The 25,024-nt window shown below is 40.7% G+C and overlaps 1 protein-coding gene and 1 non-coding gene across 4 annotated transcripts in view; one reads left to right on the forward strand and one right to left on the reverse strand.

Moving 5' to 3' along the window:
- Positions 1–1,794: 1,794 nt before the first annotated feature.
- sema3h (sema domain, immunoglobulin domain (Ig), short basic domain, secreted, (semaphorin) 3H) overlaps positions 1,795–25,024 on the forward strand; it is a 59,715-nt gene continuing 36,485 nt past the window's right edge. For all 3 annotated transcript variants that reach the window (XM_075476321.1, XM_075476323.1, XM_075476322.1), the window contains exon 1: positions 1,795–2,460. In XM_075476321.1, coding sequence (XP_075332436.1) covers positions 2,361–2,460 — 100 coding nt within the window. In that variant the 5' untranslated portion in view covers positions 1,795–2,360. The remainder of the gene's footprint in view (positions 2,461–25,024) is intronic.
- Positions 7,759–7,831, reverse strand: trnar-ccu (transfer RNA arginine (anticodon CCU)). Its single transcript has one exon. It is a non-coding gene; the product is annotated as a tRNA-Arg (tRNA).

Consider the following 25,024-nt stretch of genomic DNA (forward strand, 5'->3'; position numbering starts at 1 on the left):
CTTAGAGATATGATGCACAGAATATTCAGCAATGTGAGCCCCTGAAAGAAAAATAGACTGTACTTAAGTTAGTGTTGTTGAGTAGCTGATGAACACTTCTTTTTTGGGTCTGATTTTAAGGACAGCTTAGATTCTTACACAGTTACTATTCTTGGTTACTGTCGACCAGATGATTGTAGAACACATGCACAAGAGACAGTGCATGATGACTCAGACTCACATGCTTAAGTGATCACTGCAGCGTCGGTGTTTCTTGCGTTGCTGAACTAGTTTTGTAATTGCACGAGGCTATGTCAGAGCAACCTTTTGCACTTTGCTGTCATTTTCAAAATGTTCTAGTACTTCCTCTATTAACTTGAAGCATTAGCACGATCACAGTGTAATGCATCAGTAATCTGCTTTATCTTAATGACCGTTTCTGAACTTTCTTATCACCAATGAATAAACTAATAGAAATTAAATTTGTACTTTAAAGACAAATTGCTGCCTGCGGTGATCGACAGGTGTTCCTGGGTTTGGTGACTCTGAGTTGTTTGAAGCAGGCAGTGAGAGGTAAGCTGCCTCCACATCACCAGTGAAAATGTTGTTTAATGAATTATGCAGGATGACTGATTGTCCTTGAGCTACAATTGAATTTTCTTTTTCTCTTTACTGTCATTTAATCTTAATTTCAAAGACAGGCAGCCACGCTTACATCCTGCTATAGGTCATTTCAGCAGTGGCTGGTAGCATCCAAGGAGGAGGATTAGACTGTCTGCTAAACAGTGGAGCTACTTTTTATCTTTAATTAGGTAAATTCATCAATGAGCGGGTTTGACTACATTGACCCTCGACCAACTTGAAGCTGCGAAGACCTGCAAACATTAGGTTAGATGACATAAACCACATCAATCATACAATTGAACTGCTTTGTTTTATAAAATAAATATGCACTAATTATACAACAGAAAACAAGCATGGGGAATAAATCATGCATGAATCCAAAAATCCTTGGAGGGAGTATCTACTCCTTCTTTTGCACACAACCTAAATTCATTATTTATTCCGAGAATGAATAAATTGTCCCTGTTAGCCTGTGCCTGAACTCGAGCTAGTGAAAAATTCAGCCTGCGCAGATGTACCGCAGTGAGCCGGTACATCGGTTATCATGAATATAACAGAGACAGAAAGAAGGCATTAATGATTGTATTTGGGTTAACACAGAAAATAATGAGAGCTTGAAACGGAGAGAAAGAAGGAGAGGCTTTGTTTTTGGAATGGATCGCGACAGCTTGCTCTTTGCTTTTAATGCCTGAATAAACTGCATCTCCTCTTATCAACCTGCACACAGATTCTGCTTCCTCTTCCCATAAGAGTAAAGCAAGCTGAATATTTTTTCTCAGGCATCTCAACTGTGATGTCTCTGCCAAACTTCAGATCCATGAAATGAGCATCCTACATTGCTTCCAAACCTACTTTATTTGAGATTCCCAAACTAATAGATGTGCATATATTCAAGTATGTTTGTTTATCTATTTTAACAGTGAACTTTTTCAAGTGTTTAGACTTGCAACCAGTCAGAACGCTAACTCCAGGCTTTGTTTGTTTGCCTTGTTTTTTTGTGTGTGGCTTTTGTTGATCTCATTGTAGTTGCTGAGCTTTGTTATAAAAAATACTAGCGAAAGACAGAGTGACTCAGAGAGTTAAAAAAAAAAGAAAAGCCGAGAAATAGAAGAGAGGAAGTGAGGGAGAGATGTGAATAAAGATGAAAGCTGATTTGTCTGTCTCGTTTCTACTTTAACAAGCTTCCCTCAGCCGCGCATAGGCGAGCACGTCTGTGTTTGTGTGTGATGGGTGGCCACACAGACCTGGGATCTGTTTTCCCTCCGCCTTCCAGAGAGAGAAAGAGAGAAAGCACCCGCAGAGAGGGGCTGGGACGACACTCAGAACAGTAGAGAGCTGTCAAGCTGCGTGGAGGCAGCAGAGAGACGACTTAGTCTTTTCTTGGAATACGCTCACCCCTTAAACTCTGAAGCCCACACGCACATATTAACTCACAAACACAGAAATGGTGAAGTGTGTGTGTGTGTGAGTGCTGCTCTTAGAAAAAAAAAAAAAAACTGAATTATTTTAGGGGTCTGGACTTACTCAAGGCTGACACACTTGGACTGTGGACAGTGTATAGATTCAGCATCTTTGTGACTTGGACTTCGACTCTAAAAGGATTGAAATTGTGTTTTTTTTTACTTTTTTTTTTTTTTAAAAATACAGAAACATTTTAGCAGGTAAGACTTCACCCGAAGAAAGCCCGAGACTTTGAAGCAGTGTTTCTTGGCTGAATTTAGCAGGTTTGAACTCGCGTGCGTGTGACGAGGAGAAAGATGTATTGGCTGGTGACAGCAGTCCTGCTTTCCCACCTTGGAGCCACTTTGACGGGAGCATGGAGAGCATCTCAGCCAAGACTGCAGTTCACACACTCTGGTAAGTGGCAGCATGTGTTTCCAGTGTTTCAGCTCATCACTCTGAGTGTCTTCTACATCTGTCGCTCTGCTGTTCCCCACACACACATGCAGGTGGATAGAGTATCACACAACTTCTCTTTTCTCTTACCTTTCTTTCTTTCTTCTTCTGTTAATGCCCACACGTTGTGAAAGCCCCCCCACTTTCACCTCTTTTGAAGCCTTTTCACACTTGTACACCTAAATTACACATTGACTATTTGAAACGTTGGCAGCATAATAAGTGGTTTGCGTCACTTCAAGAGAGAATCGCTTCTTCCTGAAATACTTAGGTTCATTGTTTCTTTCAAATGTAATGCTTCTACACTCATTGGAGTTGGTAAAACCTGCAGAGCCATAAAGAGGAAAGGGAAGTTAGACTTTTTAAAATAATGTACTTAGTAGCTTAAAGTGGGTACTCTTGAAATATTTCAGATAACCTCTTATTGCACAACAAAATATGGGGGGGGGTTCAACCAGCCAGGATCCTGTGATGGATGCTTATTTCTGACAGTCAGGGGAATCATTGTGGTGACCCCCCCCCCATGTTTTCACCAAACAGAGTCAGATTAAACTCTCTCACATCTTCTGTCCTTTTTGTTTTATCCCTGTGCAGCTTTCACTATGACATTTCTGTAACGGCTAAGAATTACGGACAGATTTCTCAGAAGACGTTTACTTGCAGCTTGTTTGTCAGAAATGCGTTTGCCTAAACAAATGTGTTCCAGTGTTATCAGTAGTGACGGCAAAAGTTTTTCTAAAGCTAAATGAAAACGATAATTCAGATGGGATACTAAATTTATTTCCTCTTGGTCTTTTGCCAACAACTTTGAAACAATTTAGCAATTAAGTTTCCCAACCAAAGACATCCTCCCTGCCATAAATTGACTCCTTGTCAGCACAGCCCCCTCTTCCCCCTTCAGGATTTGGAAATGCGTCCGCTGCTCTTAGTTTCAGCTATTGCTTACGAGGAAGCGATTATCAGATGGCAGAAATCCCAGATCTTGATTACCACCAAATTAATTATATTTTGGCCTCAGGCTGATCTGTTAACCACCGTCAAATCCACGCAGTGGACACTAGAAAAAACCCGATGATGGACACAACAGAGCCTCCTTAAAAAAGGGAAAAGATGGCCATAACTCATTTAAACATCATCAATTTACTGGTTAAGAACTTCTTCGTGCATAGTGTGTAGCGCATTTCACCTCTTTTTCTCAGTTTCTCTGTCCTTTTACGCACATACTTCTGTCAATGTGCAGAGCGTTGCACAAGTTTAAACTGTTGAATCAGCATGCTCGTGTTGAACAGGAGCTCAGCTTCTGCCAATGAGACGTTGATTTGGACTAATAAAGGTTGCTGTGGCGCTGCATCAGCTGTCAATAGTTATGCTTCACGTCTTGACCTTGTGGGAGCAGCGACTGGGTTGGGTTCGCCAACTGGAGAATAGGAGGATTTCAACATGATGAATGCGTGACAGAGGGTGCATTTGATGGTCTTGGAATTGCCCTTAAGCATCCTGCTCCAACTGAATAGGATAGGACTTAACACTTTGACCCATGTTGGGTGTTTTGTTGCTTGCAGATAACAAACGTGACAGCCACAAGTAATGGGAAAGCAAAGATGTGCTTCTTGTAATTAAAATAGGATTTGGAATTTGATTGTTTGCCCTCTTTGCTCTATTTAGGGTGAATCCCCTTTAAATTAGAGGGACTTTTGTAGCATCCAGGCCCTTAGTTACACAAAGGTAAACTCAGCTCCCTTTAATCATGTTTACCAGAACCACCATAGAGTGAGAAACCAAATGATTACACCTACTTACATAAGCTTAAACTCAAAGTGTCCATAATGTAGATTACGCGAGGCTGGAATCGATGAATCCTGACCTAGAAAGAACAGAGAAAGCCAGAAGAGGAACCTTTTTGGATCCTCTCAGGTGGGAATTTAGCTTTAATGAGATCTGAATGGGAAAATGTGAAGAACTGCTAAAGAAGCTGTGTGTGTGGGTGTGAAGTCACCTATAATTGTGTGTCCTTGAGTATGGGTGCGTGGTTGTGTGCTCAGTTTATATAAAAGTATCTGTGTGCTTATAATCGCACGTCTAATTAAGTTTCAAGACGAAAGCTTTTGTAAATGTCCATAAACAGAGCTGCTTTATTCCCAGTATCTCTGCCCACCCCTTCATAGTGTGTTCTGCTGAGGCGAATCCTCGTGTCTTTGAACAGAAGAGGTCTGTGAGTGTTTTATATCTGCAGATTCCAATTTGCTCGTCTTCGGACAAAGACCTTAAAAGAACATGTGAAGGGATTGTAATGTCCATCATCATGTTTGTGTGTGTGCGTTAGCTCTTTCTTTCTCTCTGTGGGAGCTCTATACTGTGCTCATTTTCCTTCTCATCACCACAGAGGTTTTCCTCAGACAGAGGGCGGAGATTTTTGGTAATGAAATTGCTGTAATTGCTGTAGAAAAGGATTTCGGCTTCACCAAAAGACTTTGACTCTGAGGTTGTTTGGCAGTTCAGAGACATTGAACATTAGGATTTTCCTTGATCTCTGGGACTCATAGCAGACAACTAATTGCTAAAAAAAAAATACAAAAAAACTGTGGGGTCTGACATAGAAATAATGTATTTCACCCCATTGGTGAAGAAAATTGGCTGTGACTGTGAAGCATAGTCCAGTGATTTAATGATATAGTCTAACAAGAATAAACAAAGTAGCAAAGAAAGATGAAAAAATTTTAGGTAAACAATAGAACAATGAAATGATATTTATATGAGATACAAAAAATAAAAATGTTACAAGGTAAAATGTTGGCGTTCCTTTATGCTGCACTTTGCATATAAAGTCCCCAGTGAACCAAACACTTAAAAAAGGATGAACTCAAATCGATTTAACACCTGTGTGATATGTGCACTTTGGCTCGGTGACACCTTTGCCAAGTCAAATGAAGATTTCCTAACCAAAGTTAGTTTATTGTTGTGGTCTCAGGAATGTAACCCAAAGAAAGTGTTGCCAGTTTGGTGTCCTCACTTACAATTAGATAAACTTTTAACTGTTACTTCAGAGAGGCTAACAAAAGTCCTGTGGGTTATGAACCCTGCAAGCTGTTGTGTCATTGAGCTTTCAATCACCCCAGATGGGACTCAAACCTATAATCCCTGCCTTAGGAGGCCAGGTTCTTATCCATTAGGCCACCGGGGCTCCCATGAAGCTGTCCTGGACAGACAATTCGGACAATGTTGAGACATGAACATCAGGAACTGATCATGGGAATGCAAAGCACCATCGACATTGGGACCATGAGACAAAAAGCAGCAATGTCATGAAGCAACAATGACTCGCTGACCTCCAAGAATGGACTCAGCTCAGTCCCTTTGTGCCTCTTCTACAAAAAGAAGAGCTATTGATTATTACAAAAGATATAATCACCTTTTTCAAATAGCTCCTAATGGAGCGGTATTTAAAAAGTAACATCATAATATACATAATACAAGCAGCCTCTGGTGATTTAGTCTGTTTTGCTCACCCACGTAGTTAAAGACAGAGTGACAGTGAGGTCTGTTATGATATCCCACGCTGAAAACATCAAGGAAACATGGTTGCTCTCACCAATGTGTTACCGGATTCTGCTGTAGAGACCATAGTTTCTTCACTGTGCTCTTCATCATGTTGTGGTATGTTTGTTTCTTGTCCTTGTCATGGTTTATACCCAGTCTCGTGCTCTTTCCTTGGCTGTAGCTCCTCAAAACTCCTCCCCCACTGACCGCTGCAGAATATTAAAAATAGGAGCTCTTCAGTCACAGCCTGGGACATTTTGGCGAGCCTCTTATTTCGTATCTTTGAAACATTCACACATTGTACATAGTGACTGTCGAGCCATTTGTCTCCAACCTTTGTCTGCAGTGAAGATATTGCTCTTAAAATCTTGTAGGTTTAAACTAGGATTTATGTTTAATGGTGTTCCATACTCGACAAAACTTGACTTGTAGAGGATGGATTGGATTCCTTGACCTCTGGGTTATGGGTCTAAGGCGCTTCTGGTGCACCATTCCCCAGTGGTTTCATTTATGAGGGACGTAGTCTGGCTTAGAGGACCGCTCCCTTCTCCATTCGGCCACTTGGGCTTTAGCACTTTTTCTTTTTTTAACACCTTTCTAATGAGACAGTATAGACAACATAGAGGTTGATGAATAGCATGGAGCAAACATGGTAACGTGCTTTGTAATGGAGCAGTGTTGTTTGCATTTGGGGTTGTTGTTGTCCTCTGCTTTATGGCCCCAGCAACCTTTTTTCTGTGCTGCAGAGCTGTCACTCACCCCAGCTGGAATTCAGACCACAATTGTTTGGTCTTCGCTTCATAATTTTTTGCAGAAAGTCTGCTTCATAAATTGTAAGCATGGAGTTTGTCATGTCATGGGTGTTCCCCTGTCAGTGAAGGTCTAAACAAAGGCAAAAATATGGGTGGCACCAAAATTCCTTTTGAATGTTATAAGTGGTCAGAGAAGGTCGCTGGCAAGGAGACAACAATAAAGAGGTGAAGACAAATAGAAGAGAGAGGATGACACAAAGTTATAGAAAATGTAAAACTTGTAATCTGTAAAGTAGAAAAAAATTGTGTTTTTTGTTCTTAGTTACTTTGTAACTATCTGTTATTAAGGTGGACTAAATACTAGATTTATGGATTTCTGATTCTAAAAATGTCAAGTTGGCTCCCTAAGTAACTGAAACGTCTTTAAGACTGATCTCCTGCTTTGTTTACAGAGCGTGATTCTGATCCCTTGAGTTCTTAGTTATGGCCCCAGCTTATTTCTTCCATGCTGCTCTGCCATCAGCCTCCTTAGCCATGACTCAAAACCACAAATTCTTGGCCAAGGACTACATTTTTTGCACAAAAACACTGCATAACTGTGTTTTAGAGTGGCAGGGAGTATTACCCAAATGATGCTCTTTGGCTGTACTAAAAACTGGTTATACATAAATCAGACAACGAGCTGAGTAATGTACAGCTTGCAGATACAGTGTGTTGTGCTCTCACTAAATTCTGTGTATTTTAGCGGGATATATATCGCTGCTGCACACAATCTGCGGTTCATGCGGATACTCTCATCATCATAAGGGTAACGGCTGACAAAGAAGATGGAACAATTTCATCTGTAAATATTTCTGCGTGTGAATCTGATTCATATTCCAAATAAGTATCTATCTGTCTGTCTTACAGTTTTATGTAACTGTGATAGTAGTTTGAGGGCATGAAATGTTATCAGGTTGGAAAAATGCACCACCCCAGATGGGACTCGAACCCACAATCCCTGGCTTAGGAGGCCAGTGCCTTATCCATTAGGCCACTGGGGCTGTAGGATGTAGCTTTGCAATCTGTGCACAAAAATTCTGATCCCTGAGATTAAACCAGTAATGTGCTGAAACAACACTGCTCCTGCTCATCACTTTCCTTGACCTCCAATGTGACGAACACCATGTATGTGCCACACTGCTGTCACTCACACTATCTTGGATTCAAACCCACAAGCCTTAGATTAGGGTTACAAGTTATTGAAGAAAAGCCTGCTCAACATATTTAAGCCTCTGAGAGACACGGGTACTACATTGTTAGAGTCACACAGACCAGCTCAGTGCCAAGATAACACTGGGGTTGATTTTCACCTATCCTGCTGGGTTGAGGGCCCATCACTCTGCTACATACAAAGTCACAAGGGACTCAGACCCACACTGTTTGGTTGCAATGGATTCCACAACAAAGCAGCAATATTGGACCTTTATCACTATAGTAGCATAATAATGCACAAAAATTGTACACTAATAACAAGAACAGTGAACAAAATTTAGTTGCTAGTATAAGATGATACCCTTTTTTATTTTATTGTGTTGTAGTATTAGGACTCTGTGTAATTTATCCTTTCTGCTCTCATTTTTTATCAATTTTTAACTGGTTATGGGTAATAGTGGACATTAAATGTCCTAAATACTCAACCTGAAGAGGTATTAGGTTGTGACCTGACAGCTTCATGTGTCTGGGGGAAATTTTTTTTTGCCCAAAATGCTTAAATACATGCCTGATCCTGATTTCCTCCTACTTCCAACTTGTCTCTTAAAGGGATATGCCACCCCCAGGCCAAATTAAGTGTATCCCCGCATTCCCGAGACATAAATAAGTGTGTGGGAGCGTTTTCCTGGCGACCCAGGCATTGTCCGAATCTCACAGCACTGACCTCTGCTTGGTTGCGCGTAATCCATACATGCTAGCGTCGCCAATCGAAATATTTCGCCCAACGTGAATTAATTTACTTGATTTACCTTCTAATTACTGTGTGAGTGGTGTACTTTCACATCGAGTGCAAATGACTGTGTAAACAACACGCAAGGCTTGGTTTGCTCATGTCGGTTTCCAGTGCGGAAAACACAGCCGAAGCACACTCCCCGCTACGTCTTTGGGAATCCCCACCCCCGACTTCCTCAAACAAACCAGCGTGAAGCAGCCAGAGGGGGGGGGGGTTCCCAATGACGTAGCGGGGAGTGTGCTTCGGCTGTGTTTTCCGCACTGGAAACTAGTTCCCAAACCGACATGAGCAAACCAAGCCTTCCGTGTAGATTTACATAGTCATTTGCACTCGATGTGAAAGTACACCACTCACACAGTAATTAGAAGGTAAATCAAGTAAATTAATTCACGTTGGGCGAAATATTTCGATTGGCGACGCTGGCGACGCTAGCATGTATGTATTACGCGCAACCAAGCAGTGGTCAGTGCTGTGAGATTCGGACAATGCCTGGGTCGCCAGGAAAACGCTCCCACACACTTATTTATGTCTCGGGAATGCGGGGATACACTTAATTTGGCCTGGGGGTGGCATATCCCTTTAATGACTAAATTATTCCGGTTATTCACTCAAACTCCTGGGCTAATATGCATACAGAGACACACACACACACTTGAGTGTAATGAGTCCATTATCCCAGCGATTCAGAGAATGATACTGTGATTGTCTTGATGATAGATGGCAGTTAGAGATAGCATCTGTTTACTGCTCACAAACACACACAGAAACATATATAGGAGACATTTACATGCAAAGTATTTAATGAAACATATCCAGTTGACATAGGAAAGAACATGCACACAAGACTTGTTCAACACAAGCACTTGCAAGAGACTGCACCTTGCACACACATGCAGTCATAAGTAGATCTTTAAGCACACGACCACAGATGCACATGCACAGTATGAACAGTTGAAATATATATCCTACACATGCCAATGATCAGCGGATGCATACAGTCACTCCATGACAACCTTTCAAATTCATGAGAATAAAAACATAATTTAGTGAAATGGTAAAACTCTGGCTGGTTTATTAAGTCAGTTTGAATCTATTAACTCACACAGAGGCAGAGTCATGTTTTATTCATACAGCAGTCACTTCATGAATAGCTGTGCCAGAGTTGGTTAGTCACTGCAGAGTATTAAGATTACTTGTGATGTTTGTTTGAGTTTTTTTGAGGGAGGGGGGGCATGAATGGAGATTTTTATATTTCACCTCTATGCCTCTGACTGCTTGTGGTAGTTGTCTAAAGTTGACCCATTGCCTTTTTCTGGATAAATGATTATGTAAAAGTAAGGTTGTTTGCTTGTTTGTGTGTCAGTTTTGGTTTCTTCATAGAAAAATAGATTTATTGCACAAATGAAAGCTGCAACTACAATATATTCACATACATTCCTATTTTCATGTGCGGGACTTTTATTGATCAGCAAGCATGTTGAAATTGATCCGGCTGCTTCCATACACAACCCAGATAAACGCTTTGTTTTCTAACCGAGTTGAAGGACATTATGGAGCAAAATGGAGCAGCACTTCCCAGTCACCCCTCAGCTCCGTGTGGACTTACAGCTGAAAAATAAACACTGTAAAATACATGTGAGAAGGTTTCACTTTACATATCGTACTTGTTGGCTTATATATTGCATTACTATTGAACACACGGGTTTCGTTTCTGGGCAGATTTTTATTTAATTTGTTTAGGTGGCACTTGAAGATATACAGATATGATTTCGTCATATGTATCTTGTTGCATATTACCCATCTAACCTCTCTCTCTCCGACTTCACCTTCTCTTTTCTGTGAGCAGTTCTGTAATAAACCACAAAAGATTTCAGAGAAATACTAAAAATCAAAAGATACTTCTTTATTCATTCATTCTTTCAGATCTGTTCCTATCTAGGCCAGCTCTAGGCTGGGGATGTTGCTGATATGTGGATTTCACTGGGACATTAATCTGGCACAGAATCAGGATCCTCTATTATTAATTCAAATGGAGCCAGTCCCCAACAGTGACACTACCATTGCTTGTCAATATTCAAGTCAAACTGTAGCTCATTGCTCATCCCACAATTCAGAAAACTGCCAATAGAGATGAACTTTTTCCCTGGGCGAAGTCTTTAATTTGCTCTTTGCAAGCAGACTAATTTGACAAAATGTAAAGTATAGCTGTAAGCCGTATTTGTAATAAAGAAACTTTTTAAATGTCTCCAGCTGCTGAAAATTAGTTTAGAAGAATAGTTGGAAGACCTTGTTAAATGTCCCAAACGTTAGGTAGTTACCAAGACTTAAAAAGCATGAATAAGTAGCTCAGAGCTGGAGGGGTTTTCTACTCTTTCTGGACAGAGTCGGTAAAGAAGTGTAATTGCAACCTTGTTTTGGCAACAACAACCCCTGACAACAGTGGACATGCTGTATATTTACCCTCGAGAGGTTTCTGGAGTTAATATCAGAGGTTATCTTTAGCCTGGAGCCTGTAATTAAGCTAAAATCCTCTAGCATCAAATTTCTTCCATTTCCCTTAAGTATTAATTTGCTCCACTCTGACCTGCCCTCTATATTCTAGCGCTTTGCTTCTTAATACTACCTCTTGGTTCTTACTGTGTGTCATAGCTTTATGATATAGCCTTCAAGACATTTGAGAGAAGTTTTTATTTCTGTAATTTGTGTGGTGTTTTTACTAGTGACCAGGGAATCGGACTCTATGCTTCTGCTCACTCAAAGTTAGACTGAGTAAAAACTAAGTAAAAGGCCTCAATGAAAGCACTAAAAGTTGCCTGCATTTTTTTCAATGAGCTGACTCTTTAGACTAAATTTATCATTATGTCTCGAAATAATCTTGATGTCTTTTATTGCCTCTATTTTCAGCCCTGAGCAGATGTATATTTCTCACAGCATTCCTTTCACTTTAGCAGCTTTAAGGAGTTTAATCCACAAAGGCACACTTGACTTGGAAACCAGAAGCAGATGGGATCAACAGTGCTAGACTAACTCTGACCATTAGTGTGCCTCATTAGCTGTAGATTAGGGCAAGCTGGAGACGCGGGATACGAGGCCGCGTGGATGTAGTGGATACTCCAAAAGTTCATTTAAAATTGTTCCCAGCAATACCTGTGTGTGCTTATGTTATTGTTATTTCAAATATATTTTCACTTGACTGCCAAATGAATGTATTGGTCTTGCAAAAAATGGCACCTCAGACGTGTTTATTGTTTTTGCCACAGGGGGTTTGAACCCTGGTTCTCGTGTTGAAAAACTATTGAATTTGTTTCCTATTTAAAGCAAAGTATATTTCTAACTGGACTGAGCAACGGATTTGATCGATCAGATTAGTTCTTCATTATCCGCCAAAAGAAAATTTGATTCTCAACCTTTGATGTTACTAAAATGATGTTCCCATGGCCACATAAAGAAGAAGAAACCACAAGAATGTGATTCTCTCTGTTTTGTCAGTGATGGAAAGATCAGTCAAGTGCCACAAAAGGTTGAAAGTCCGACTTCCTTTTCCTGTTTAAAAACGAGAGGATGTAGAGTGACAGATAGGGGGTTTAATCATCGGGCTTGGCTTTAAAGCAGTCATCCTTCATGAAACTGACCGTCAGAGTTGACTGTAAATCACGATCCTGACTATCCATAACCTTCACAGAACAGCTACTTTTTTCATGGCTGCCAATTTGTAAAATGCAGGGATATTTTTATGGCTCGTTTTCCTCACTCATGCTGTATGGCTAATACACTTTGAGGCTGAGCCAAGAAGTAGAAGCCAAAGACGATTTAAAGACTGCAGCAATTTTTCACTTGGGTGTGGACATTTGTAAGCTGTAAGCTTATTTCTCTTTTGCTGCAGTAACTACTCTGTGAGGGAACCTTAATATGAGTCCCCAGTCAAGCCTCTGATTGTTTCTGCTTGGCACAAATCCACTGCAGTGTCATAAACTTCAAGTCTCAGCCTCAGTGGCAGAACAGAGACATATGATATTGAAACAAAATCTAAAGCAGTCAAGTCTGTATTTAAGCATTTGGACACACGATTGAAAAGTGGATACAGTTAACAAATACCAGACTGGTTTATGCTATACTGAGAGTTTCTACCAAGTTTTTGGTGTCATTTACATCCATCACTGCTTCTGTCTTCGGCTGAAGCTTAAAGTCTGAGTAAAACAGAAACAAATTAGCATTCTGAGTTTGTTATATAATGGGAAAATGTCCTACTAATCACCAAACTATCACCAAATGTATGAAATTAGCTCTCAAGATGTAAAAAAAACAAAAAAACATTTGCAGCTGTCTCTGATCTGCTTAGTTGTGAAATCACAAACACACACTGCAGATCGCCTTCCTAATGTTGACAAAAGCTACCAACATACTGAGTTTTACTGAGGCTTGATTTGATTAACCATTAGTCAATATATTCAGTGGTTTTGCTTCAGTTTTGCTCGGAGCTCTTATTTACGTTCCTATGAAAGCTGGTATCTTATTACCACAACACAACACACTGAAATAAACGTGGATGTGACAGAAAAAGCTGACAAACAGATTATCTATTTTGATGAATCTACTGGAGAACGATTGTCTCATGGGTTTTAGGAAACCAACATTGTTAAAACCAGAACTTAAGTTCCTGCAGTATTGTCGCTTCGCTTATATATTGGGTTATCAAAAGAAAATCAAAAGAAAATAATCTTGAAATAGATTTAAAAGATTTAGATGAGAGAAGAGCCCAGGTATGATAACTGCTCACTTTAAAAGTCTGTCAATGTAACCATGAGCAAAGTCCTTAAATAACTTTGTTGAGCATCGAGTATAACTGTATGAACGTAAAGAAAAGAAAACAACCAGCAAACCTCCTCCCAGACAAATGGAAATGAAAAAACAAATTAGATTAAACCTAAACAGTGAATGGACTGTATTGTGCGTATATGTTGCAGCACGGTGACCCAAAGCGAACAGTCTGATGATGATGATGAATAATCATTCGTGGAAAGGTCAAAGGTCGAGCTGTCCACGTGGGTCTGCTCTGCTGGTGACACAGTCCAGGCGTAGTGTGTCTGTGTGTTTGGCTCTTATTCTGCTGTGGTACGGGTGTGCCTGAGAGGATTTAAGTCCAAGTGGAACAGCAAGAAGCAATAAAAGGAGGGTTTGTGTCTGTATTTTTTATTTCTATAGTGGCTCCAAAACTGTGGTCAAGCTTTCTCCCAAGAAGTGATGAATTTGACAGGTCGCAAGATGATTCATATTACTAAAAGAAAAAAAATGTTACTGTGATTTAATGACAGGCAATGCCAGCATCAGAGTGCAGAGTTTGACCACAAAGTGGTCAGTTGTGAGTGAAGACTTGGTGTTGGGGGGGGGTATGAGCGCTGGATTTCAGAATTCATATTGTGTCCTGCATCTGCTAAATCTAGCAGTGCCACAGTGGAATGAAAACCATGTCAGAATTTCAAACACTGTGACTATTCATTGTGAATTCTGCCACTCTTTCACAGCAAGATGTTAAAACACCAAGGACACTCTCTCCAACAGTTAGTCACTTTAGTGGTGTGATCTTGGCATAGAAAATCACAGACAGACAGTGAGATTTAGATAGCTCACACTCATGTATGCGGACACGAGTGTTGGAAAAAACGTTTTTGTGTTCATGTCTCCACATGAGTGCCCATCTGTGTGCTGATGGGCTTTGTTCCCAGGCTTCTGCAGGCCTACCACTGTAATTGCACCAGTAATTGGTGAAGTGATAACCCCATTTCCACAGGAAATGTGCCCCGGTTTCCTTGCCCCCCCCCTCGTCTTTAATAAAGCCCCCCCCCGCCCCTCTCTAGTGGCGGAGCCAAGAAAGTCCTCCCTTTGGGAACGTTGCACCAGACAGCTGAAGTTCCCTGGGGGTCAGTGAGCAGACAAACAGACGGACAGAGACAGATGCACAAGAAGACACACACAAAAAAGAGTACACACAACGTGTAGTTCCCTAATGTTGTTAGATGGACAATGCTTTAGGCTGTCAGAGAATAATTGGATAGATTAATGATAAGTGAAGCTCGTGTGTATGCAGATGTAGAGCTGGCAATAAGGAAAATAACAAACGTGGACTCTTGTAAGGGAGATAACATTTGAAATGGCATCAGCAGCAGAACAAAGGCATTCTTGCGTCATGCCCCCTTTCAGTTTGACCCTATTTGTCACTCATATTTCAGTGTTCAAACTTCTGCATAGCTTACAGAGGCATTCTTCAGTTTTACTCGAAATATGTTGCAAGCCCTGCACTCAGATTGGAAACTTTCTTTCTTAAAACTTGTCACTGTTCATAAAGTGTGAAATAATTCAGCACAGCCAACCCATCGGTCTACAGACCAGGACGTCATCTCAGCCCTGATTTGCGCCTGTGATGCTAGCATGGAAAAGCTGTGCTGACGTTCATCACACTGTATGCCACATGAATTATTTCCTGTCACACTGCTTTCCTCTGCTGGGCCTGTGTTTTGGCTGTCTCACTCGGACAATTAAAAGTGAGCTCAGAGCTGGTCATATGCACAAGAGCACATCTTGAATATCACAGAGAAATAATTATGAGATAGAACTCGAACATAGACATATGATATTTGTCTTAATCTTCCCAAACGTCTTGACTGTTCATTTTTAACATTATTTATTGTTGATTTCTAATGAAATAACGAGGAAAACTTCTATCACTGCTTAAAGGTAGGGTAGGAGATCCTGGATTTTGAGTCCAGCGAAGCTGCATTTTGAAAATACACAGGTCAAAAGTCCCAACCCTTTTCTTCACTTTCCCCCCGAAGGCACGCCTCTAGAGTACATGAACGCGCACGAGCACGAAGGTGCACGAGCGCTGTTCTGACAGCAAGCATCGATCGTTGCCGTATTCAGTATTTAGTATATGATAACTATACGTTTAATAATGCTAGGTGCTAGCCAAGCTGGCTCTAGTTTAGCTTCCTGCCAGGCTTCTGGACGCGTAATTCGTTCACGGAGCAGGGTACGCGCACAGGGGGAAGGAGGGGGGGAGCAGATTGCAGTTTGATAGACGCATCAGAATCCAATCATCGTTAACGGTCCGTTCAGTATGATTGGATAGTGTTTTTCCTAGATTGTACGTTCTAGAGGCCACTAAAACTTTTCATATTTGTGTCAAAACTTTTAATTAATTGGTTGCAATGGGGGTGTGAAGAGTATTTCAAGCAATATGTAAAAAATTTCCAAAAGACAAATGCTATCACACAAAAAAGTATACATCAAAACAAAAGAGGTGCTGGCATGGATACTTCTGATTAGAGCAACACGATGGCATATTTACAGTTCAGTCTGACCAATCCCCTTTATACATAAGGTTGTTCACCAACTGTTTGTCTTCAAACCAGTTGCCACCTTTTGTCAGAGTATGATAACTCCCACCTTAGAACAGGCTGAACTTTGCCAAGGCGAGGGGAGAAATAGAGATATGAGATCAATGTACTTTTCATTAAACTTGATGGAGAGGTGGGAAATGGGAAAAGGAGGACCATTAAATGTTCCAGACAGCTTTCTTTAAAATTGCAAAGTGGGGCATTGGCCCAGGCAGAAGATGGGATCTGTAGAAGTTTCAGGCTGGAGCTGCTGTACACTGTACGCATTTAAACAGTCAAGGCAGACACCTGCTCGCTGATCAGAAACAACTCGCAGCTTGATTTTTGATACGGTTCAGATTTTATTACATTTATGACTTTGACTTTCTTGCCTGATACACTGCTCAGCTTTTTGTTGACATCAAATCAGAGTGAAATGAATTGATTTGAAAGTCACTACTTATGTATCATATGATTGTTATTTGCACTGCACACCATGTAGCAAATGACATAAAGCAGACAGAGCTGATGATTAGTTTAAGATAAACTGTCGCCAAGTGCTTGCTTAGAGAGAATTGTTGAGTTGTTACGTAAAGTACCTTGAGATGCCTTTTTGTTGTGAATTAGTGCTATGTAATCTGAATTCAGCCGATGTGTCATGGAAACTTGCTCAGCAGCTCTGCTTTTGTGCATTTCTATCTGTCGGACTTATGTAAAAAGCTGCATAGGGCAGATTTGTAGCAGCTTTTACATTTGGAATAACTGCCACGAATCTGAAAACACTCATTTCCCAATTAGTTAATAGACAGAAGCGCCATCTTGGATCATTTACCTGCACTGTAGGATTGCGCCTTTTTGCTCGTATGCAGGTGTCTGCATTCAGGGGTGTGCCAGCACACAGAAACATTGAAGTCTGTGCACGTCTCTGTGTGTGTGTAGGAGTGAATGTTGTGCATTGCAGGAATGTTCTTAGCTGCATCACAAGCCACACATTTGCTGTAATCACATCGAGGTCCATCAGAGCTCCCATGACCAGCAACTTTTAATCTAATGTTCACCATGGATAAAAATACCTACCCACTGACAAACACACACGCTCATCTGCTCACACATAAATGAACATTATGTCAACAAAACACCTAGACAAGCAAACATGGCCAGACAGAAACTTGCTAATATAAAGGAACCATTCATGCGCAGACATTTTCTGTGTGCATGCATTCATGGGCCTGTAGGATTATGTCTTAGCATGTCTGTTCCTTTACATCTTAACCTTTCCCGTCTTTGATTCCCAGTGACAGGAGTCAGAGGCCAATTGGCTCCGATCAGAGGTCAGGACCCTCATTGACCCTCCTGTCAGCTTGACGCTGATAAGAGTGGCTGCACTCAGCAAGCGCGTGTGTGTGCACTTACAAGTGTGTGAACAGATTGAGCTGCTCTCAGTGACTAGCACAAGCTAGTTGTGCTTGCTGTCACAACCGCGTTACCCTAATTTTCTCTGTTTTATCGAACTTCTAATCAAACTGATCTCAACTTTTAAGACGATCGGACGACGGCTGTGCGCTGCTACCAGGAAAAAAAAAAAAAAAGAAGAAATTTCACAGTAAAAATATTAAATGCGAAGCACAGCTCTCCCTCTACGGGAGAAGAGAAAAAGTGGTGGTTGTAAAGGGTCTCATGCTGGGCTCAGTATTTTGTGTCACCCAGTACCCAGTCATCCACAACAATAGCTAATATACTCAGTTTTTTGCTATGGAAACTCATCATCAAAAGCTTTCAACATTCATCTGAGCTTGACATTTTCATCACTTTGTAAAAGGAGGCGTCTGGATCTTGCATGCTGGCGGGAGAATGAAAGTCAGGGAACACTGTAGAAGTCATTATATGGCCACTCAGTGAAATTACAAGCTGCAGCCTCGTTTGAGGAAAAAAAAAAAATTTGAAGAAAATGTTTTGGTAATTATGGCCACTTTTCTGTTGTAAAACAGTCCTTCCCACCGTAGAAAGATGCGTTTGATATTTCTCTAATATTCTTTTCTGTATGTCCTCATCTCTTTGTGCCATACAAGAACCTCCTATTTCGGTATGAAATTTTTCTTCCAGCTTTCATTGTGTTTTGAAGCATAGAGAAATGTGAGCTGTTTAAAAAAAAAAAAAAAATCAATTCCATTCCATTCCAGAGATTTCTAAAGGGCTGCAGAGTAAGAGGATGGATTGCCTCTGGGTCGATTAAAATCATTAAAAACTGCCAGTGACGAAAGCTGAATCTTTCACTCGCAACACTTTCCCTCAACTTCTCAAAGCATCCATTCAAAAGTAATTCTGGGCTGTGAGGAGAATAGGTTGACCTTTCACGACTTTGTTTGGTCAATAATGGCAGAAGATTCGAGCCTTGGCAGCTTTGTGTGTATTAACAGTCTGTTGAATGCAAAAAGACAAGCCTCGGGCCACAGATGATAGGTTTTGTATCTTGAACTACGTCTAAATGTGTGTGGTAAGAGGTCTTTAATCTGCATGTGTTCATCTGTGCTTATGCGCCCCCCTCATTAACAAAATGGCTTTGATGTCCTGGAAACACGCCATTACTCCAAACTGCTGTGTGTGTGTGGTAGTCGAAGTGTTGACGAGAGGTGTTGGCCAAATCATTCATCTGTGTTTGTGTGAGACGTAGGTGGTGGCGGGCGGAGGGTTAGAAAGTAAGGCCAACAGACACCCCTCGACACTCCCCCCCCCCCCCCCGAATTATGTCGGCATGGCTGCAGTAACCAAGGCAACTGTCCCAAGAGTTAGGGTGGAGTGGGTGCAGCTGGTGTTTCATGACTGAGTAAGGGGTGAGTGTGTCTTTGTGAGTGCGTGATAGAGAAGAGAATGTTTTTAATACTGAATAAGAGCCATTCATCCTTGTAGGGTCAAAATGGGAGATGGCTGAGAGGGGCAAGGTTTTCCACATATTCTGGGTATGTCTGCGCTTGCATGTGATGGCGTGTGCAACATAAAGAAATCAAGACAGAATGTGTAACCAACCACACGGAGAACTGTGTGGATGTACGATCTAAATTTGTTTCAGTATTGAACATGTGACTCTGACTCATTGAATGCAGCCACTTTTCATCTTTACAAATGTGCTCTTCTAGTTCTGTCTAAGTGTTGACAAAGCCATAATAGGTTCCTTCTTGAGGATAGTTTTATCCTCCTTGCTATAATGCCGATTTAATGAAGTCCAAGATGAGAATGGGAGCTGTATACAGCCTGTTTGACGCGACAGGAACCCGTGATGGTAGCAAATGCTGAATGTCGCTGGTGTTTTCACTGCAGAGGTGGTTTCACATTCAATTAAGCTGAGTTTTTCCCCTCATATTGAATTAAACAAGGTCACGCTGCTCTGTGCTGGTGCACACACTGTAATGCGGGTGAAGTGCTGGATGCGTGAAGAGGAAGACATGAATTCCACCAGGGTTTGATTTCCTGTGAAGAGGGTGGCTCTCGGAAACAACCTTCCCTCAAATGGAAGCTGTCGATATGAAAAGTTGAATATATGCTAGAAATTCAAGTAGTTTAGGCCTTGAAAACACTGTTGGCAAACAACTACCGTGCATGAATGGTCTTTTCAAAAAATGTTGAATGATTTTCTGCTTCGTTTCTATTTTTCACAATTCAACTCAAGCTGAAAAACATTGGGCGCTATCAAGAATAGCACATTCAAATGACGGCCCAAATATATGTGAAAGCTTCACAGAAAGAAAATAAACTAAATATTATGCTGTGGCTACACTGAACAAATTGCCCATGCAGAAGGTTCACTGTTTTTTTTAAATATTTTGTAAAGATCCGTTGCCTGATAACAATCACTCACATAATTACTGTTTTGCACACATGTTAGCGTACCGATATTATTCAAACTCTATTTGTCCATTGGCTATGTTTACACAGACAAAATATTCTGATATTAACCCAATTAAGACACTTCCAGCATTACCTGATCACTTTAACCCGATTAAGGTTACATTCACAGTAAGCGATAATTGGATCAGGCCATGTGGAGTATGCTGATCCTAATAATATAATGTAGATGAGCACACTCCTTAATCTCAATATTTTGCCCCGCCGGAGTTTCACGGCATTTTGCGACACCCGCTGCTGCTTTACAACGCAGGCTGTAGACTCCAGAGTTGCACGGCCTGCTTACTATGAGCGACTTTTGGCTTGTTTTTTTTTAAGAGCTCCAACACTTTGTTTTGAGCTTCTTTTCATCTTGTTTCTGTCACAAGATCTGACAACGCCTACTCCAGGCGTTTGGAGTTCAGCGCAGAACAGGAAAGCTGCGGTTTAAAAAGAAAACAAACTTTTGGGGGAGCGAAAAACCACTCATGCTCCGTGTCATACGATCAAAACTTTGCATTTGTGTAGGGGCTCATAAAACGGGCATTAATCATTAATTGGACAAGTAAATGGAAATATGAATCGAATATCCTATTTGCAACTTATGCAAACACCCTAATCAGAACATTTTCTTATTTTGCTGTTCATGTACTAAATCCATAGACTAACGAAAAGGCGTTGGATTTTGGTAGCGGTCTTGAACATCCCTTCTCTTTGGATTGGGGAAAACTTCTGATTATCTTCTGTAACTGAACTTAAGTTAAGAGGACGACAGCGGGAGAAGAATTGACTTTGAGTGACATGGAGCTTGGTAATTCGGTTACACTGATTACATATTGATTTTGTAGGCAGATAGCTCAACTCAACATTTCAGTTAGGATCTGTATTTAAGCATGACTTTATTGACTGAGTTGAAAAAGAAGCTGACATTTTTAACAAAGACTTCATGAGACTTCATCCGTTTTCTGTCCAACTTTTCACGTTCGTTCGGAGGAAGGTTCCACTTGAGTAATTTGTGCTCGGCACCAACTAAATCAAAAACTTTGAGCAAAGCTAACACAGAAACTTAGATTCTGTTGAATTCATGCTGCTGATGCACCCTTCTGGGATTAATAAAGTCTAAATCTGTGTGAAACAAAACAATTTACCCCCCCGATGCTTTGCTGAACAATAACAAATTACCCAGCGAGATTTCACGCTGAGCTAAGCATAAGTTTTCTGCTATCCACCTTTGGTGTGTGCAAGGCCATTTCTCTCCTGCTGTGACTGTTTCCCTGTCACAGATTATTTCTACATTTCTATTGAGTCACTCTTTTTGTATAAACTCATTTCCTTTCTGCTCATCCATCTCTTGTATTTTTGTCTGACTGTCAGCATGTTGTGGTTCCTCTAATTTCAGTCCTCAGCATCGATCTTTCTTTCTGTCCTCCCTGCCCTCTTTTTTCCAGCTTGTTTTCTCAACTTTTTTTTTTTTTTTTACCACATTCTCTACCTTTCCTCTGATATAGTAATGTTTTCTCCCCTCTCCCAGTCAGTCTGTCAGCCCGCTCTTTCCCTCACTCATCATCCATCCAATCATCATTTTTCACCTTGTCATCAAAGCATTTTACCTCTCTCATCTTGCCTTTTCCCTTTTTTATCATCTGCCTCTCTAGCCCATCTTCTCCTCCTCCTCCTTCATCCACGTATCTATCAGTCATTTTGCTCTTTGTTATTGTGCTACGGTTTTTCACTCTGCCCTCGGCAACTCTTCTCCTCCATCCTGCTTTCTCGTTTGACTCCACTTCCTCCTCAATCCATCCTTATGTCCATCATTTGCCCCTGCGGTGTCATTCAAACAGGACTTTTTACAGGCACACTCTCCTCCACCTTTATCAACCTATCCTGCCCAATCCCTCTATCTTTTCCCTTTTCCTCTTCTTCCTGCTAATCACTATTATCTATCATTATTTATTCATTTCCTCCATCAGAATTTCTCCATCACAGTCTGTTTAGCCCCTCCCAACTCCCTCCCTATCTCATCTGTCCATCATCATACCATGTTTTGACATTTTTCCCATTCTCATCTCGTAGCTGTCCTCACCCATCTGTCTGTTTTCATCTCGTTCTCACCTTGGCGTATCATTTTTCTCATCTTCCTCTCTAGTTGTTCCACCCTCCTCCTCCTGTCCTAATCAATGTTATCCTCTCTGGGTGTCTAAAGTTCACAACAGTGCTATGGTGCAATAAAACCAATTCTTGGTTTTTCATTTATTATACTAGATAATATAGACTTTAGAACTATTTGGTTTTATTAGGATTGCATCATTGCATCTCAAGACTGAGGAGCTAGTATTGAAGCCTTTAACAACATTACATTTTGAAGTGCATTTTGAATAATTGCATATTAACACCAACGCCACCAGCTTGTTGAAATGTTTGACCACTTTTCCATGCCAAATACCCTCAGTTGAGAGATGTTTGAAGATTTTCTTGCTTGTAATGGCTCTTTCACCCCCCCCCCCCCCCTTTTTTTAACATTTCAATGGGATTTAAACCCTTTTTTATCCGGGCCATTCCATAACCCTTCAGTTCTTCTTTTTGAGCCATTCCTTTGTGAATTTGCTTGGGATCATTATGCTGCCCAAAAGCCTACTTCTGATTCAGCCTCAAGTTTTATACAAATGGCCTTACATCATCATCAGGCTGTCTTTGGTATGATGCACAATTCACAGTTGACTCAATGACAAGCTGTCCTGTAACCAAAGGCACTAAAGAAAACCCCAAATCATAACAATTTTCACACCAGCCTCACAGTTGGTATGAGATTGCTGCCCTGAAAAGCTGCACCAAAGATGTCTACAGTAACTGTTGCCAGACCAATGTTCTTTTTGGACATCAAAGGCTTTTTTCCTGGCTGGCCTGCCATGCGGGTCAAATATGTACAGTATTTTTCTGTTTGTAGATGCTCACATTTTTATACCAGCGGTGGTTGCAGAGTTAATGGCAGACCTGTTGATAAAGAAAACTTGTTTTTGTATCAGGCAGTTTGCTCTTTGGCTGAGTTTGATGAGGCATTCAGCCCTGTATGCACAGATTACACTTATAGATGGTTTTCATTTTTAAACAGTGAAATAATTCATTTCACATGGACACATGGTGGCAGAGCAGGGGGTATACTAAACACATTGTCACTATAGATAATGAGGTGTCAGGCATTTTTACAGTATAAAACAAAACAGAGCTTTTTCACTTGACTGTACAATTTCTACCAACCAGGAACTGTAAAGAAAAGTCACATGGGCTCACAGCATGGTACTTCTTAATTGGTCCCAGTTGTGGAAACCTGTCAACCCGTCATTTTGATGAATCTGGAAAGGGTCAAAACAAGTCAGACTCAAGTTTCTGTAAATTTAGGCAAGCACCAGGGACTCCCACACTCTTTGTTGTCTGTTAACCAGCAATAAGAACATGAAGAAGTAGCTGCTAATGAACGTCCATCCATCCATTTTCTATACCTGCTGAACTTTAAGCAGTCTAACACATCTGTGAATGTTGCACGTGTGACCTTACACACACGCTGCTGAGGAGATGTCCAAAGCCTGCTTAATGGCAACTTTAGTTTACAGTGAGAGAAAATCCATTTACAAACTGAAATGGAGGGAATGTTAAAGCTTGAGAGCTCTTAACTGAGCAACCCTGAAGCCTAATGACTGCATGTAGATATAGTCAGATATTTAGTTTTTTAATTTTGGTAAAGAAATCTCTGTCGTGTACTGATCTGAAAGCCTGAAAATACAGTATGTTGACTTCACAGTGGTGGGTGCGCGTATGGTTAAAAGACTACCATTTTGATTTTGAAAAGTATAGAAAAATTATTTTAACTCAAAACTTTTGCCTAAGTTTTGGTAGGCGGTGCGATGTCAGTCCATCCAGTTACATCTTCAGTTCTGCGCAAAGAAATCCTGCAAGGTAGATTTCACCAGAATACCGCTACTTTACGGCCTTCTGTCTCTGTTTAAAATACAACGAATAAAAAGTGAAGCATCTATCAACTCTGACGGAATCATTTTAATTCAAAGTTTACTTTGAAGTCACAATTTCAACCTATTTCAATATCAGTTACAGTTTTCTGCAGACTATGTTTACATCAACATCTTTCTTTTTTTGCAGTGTGTTCAGACTACAGTCTGAAGGGAACAGGGAGCTGCTTTCTCAGCACATCAGCATGGTTGTTTAGTGTCACCAGACTTTAAATAGTCTTATTGTCAAAAAATCAACTATACACTTGCTGCAAATTTGCTTCAGACGATGGCCTTTCTCTCACCTCAGTCTGCTGCTTGGCATGTCTATATCTGTCCTTGCATATTATATGCAGTCTGTCATCATTTTATGATTCTACACGCAATAGTGTCCCACTTCTCTCCATGCCTGTCAATTTGGTCTTTTTTTTTCTTCTGCTTTCTTTTCTTTTTCTTCTGTCTTCATATAATCTCAGTCATTTTTTGTGTAATGCTACACACTACTTTTGATATATCTGCTTTTGTCTGCTCTAATTGAGGTAACTGCCACGGGTTTGCTGAGGCTTTGTTGTTAAAGCAGAATTTAACATACAGCCACAGCAATGTGCCAGAAGATATATTCAAATCTTGATGTACAGATTCAGCTTTTTTAGGGTATAAGTGCATTGATCATATATATATATATATATATAAAAAAAGAGTAAAGGCATGTTGGATTTCTGTGTATTGTACCTTTAATGAATTCTACATTAAGACGGCGGTTGCCCCATCTTAGTACTGTGCTGGGGAGAAGCAACAAATAGGCAAAAACACAACGACAACTCATTGTTTTGAGAAGGAGCTAAACAGGTTTGAACTTTTCTCACATTGCGTTGAAATCTGATCGAGACAGATTCGTCAGTATTCCCTGTGTGCACAAACAGAAAAACACATTTTTCATGTCTGAATCACAAGTGTAACTGATCCATTTGAACCAAAACTGGTTCCTCAACGCCT

This window comes from Odontesthes bonariensis, chromosome 10 (assembly GCF_027942865.1).
Source record: "Odontesthes bonariensis isolate fOdoBon6 chromosome 10, fOdoBon6.hap1, whole genome shotgun sequence".
Taxonomy (NCBI): Eukaryota; Metazoa; Chordata; class Actinopteri; order Atheriniformes; family Atherinopsidae; genus Odontesthes; species Odontesthes bonariensis.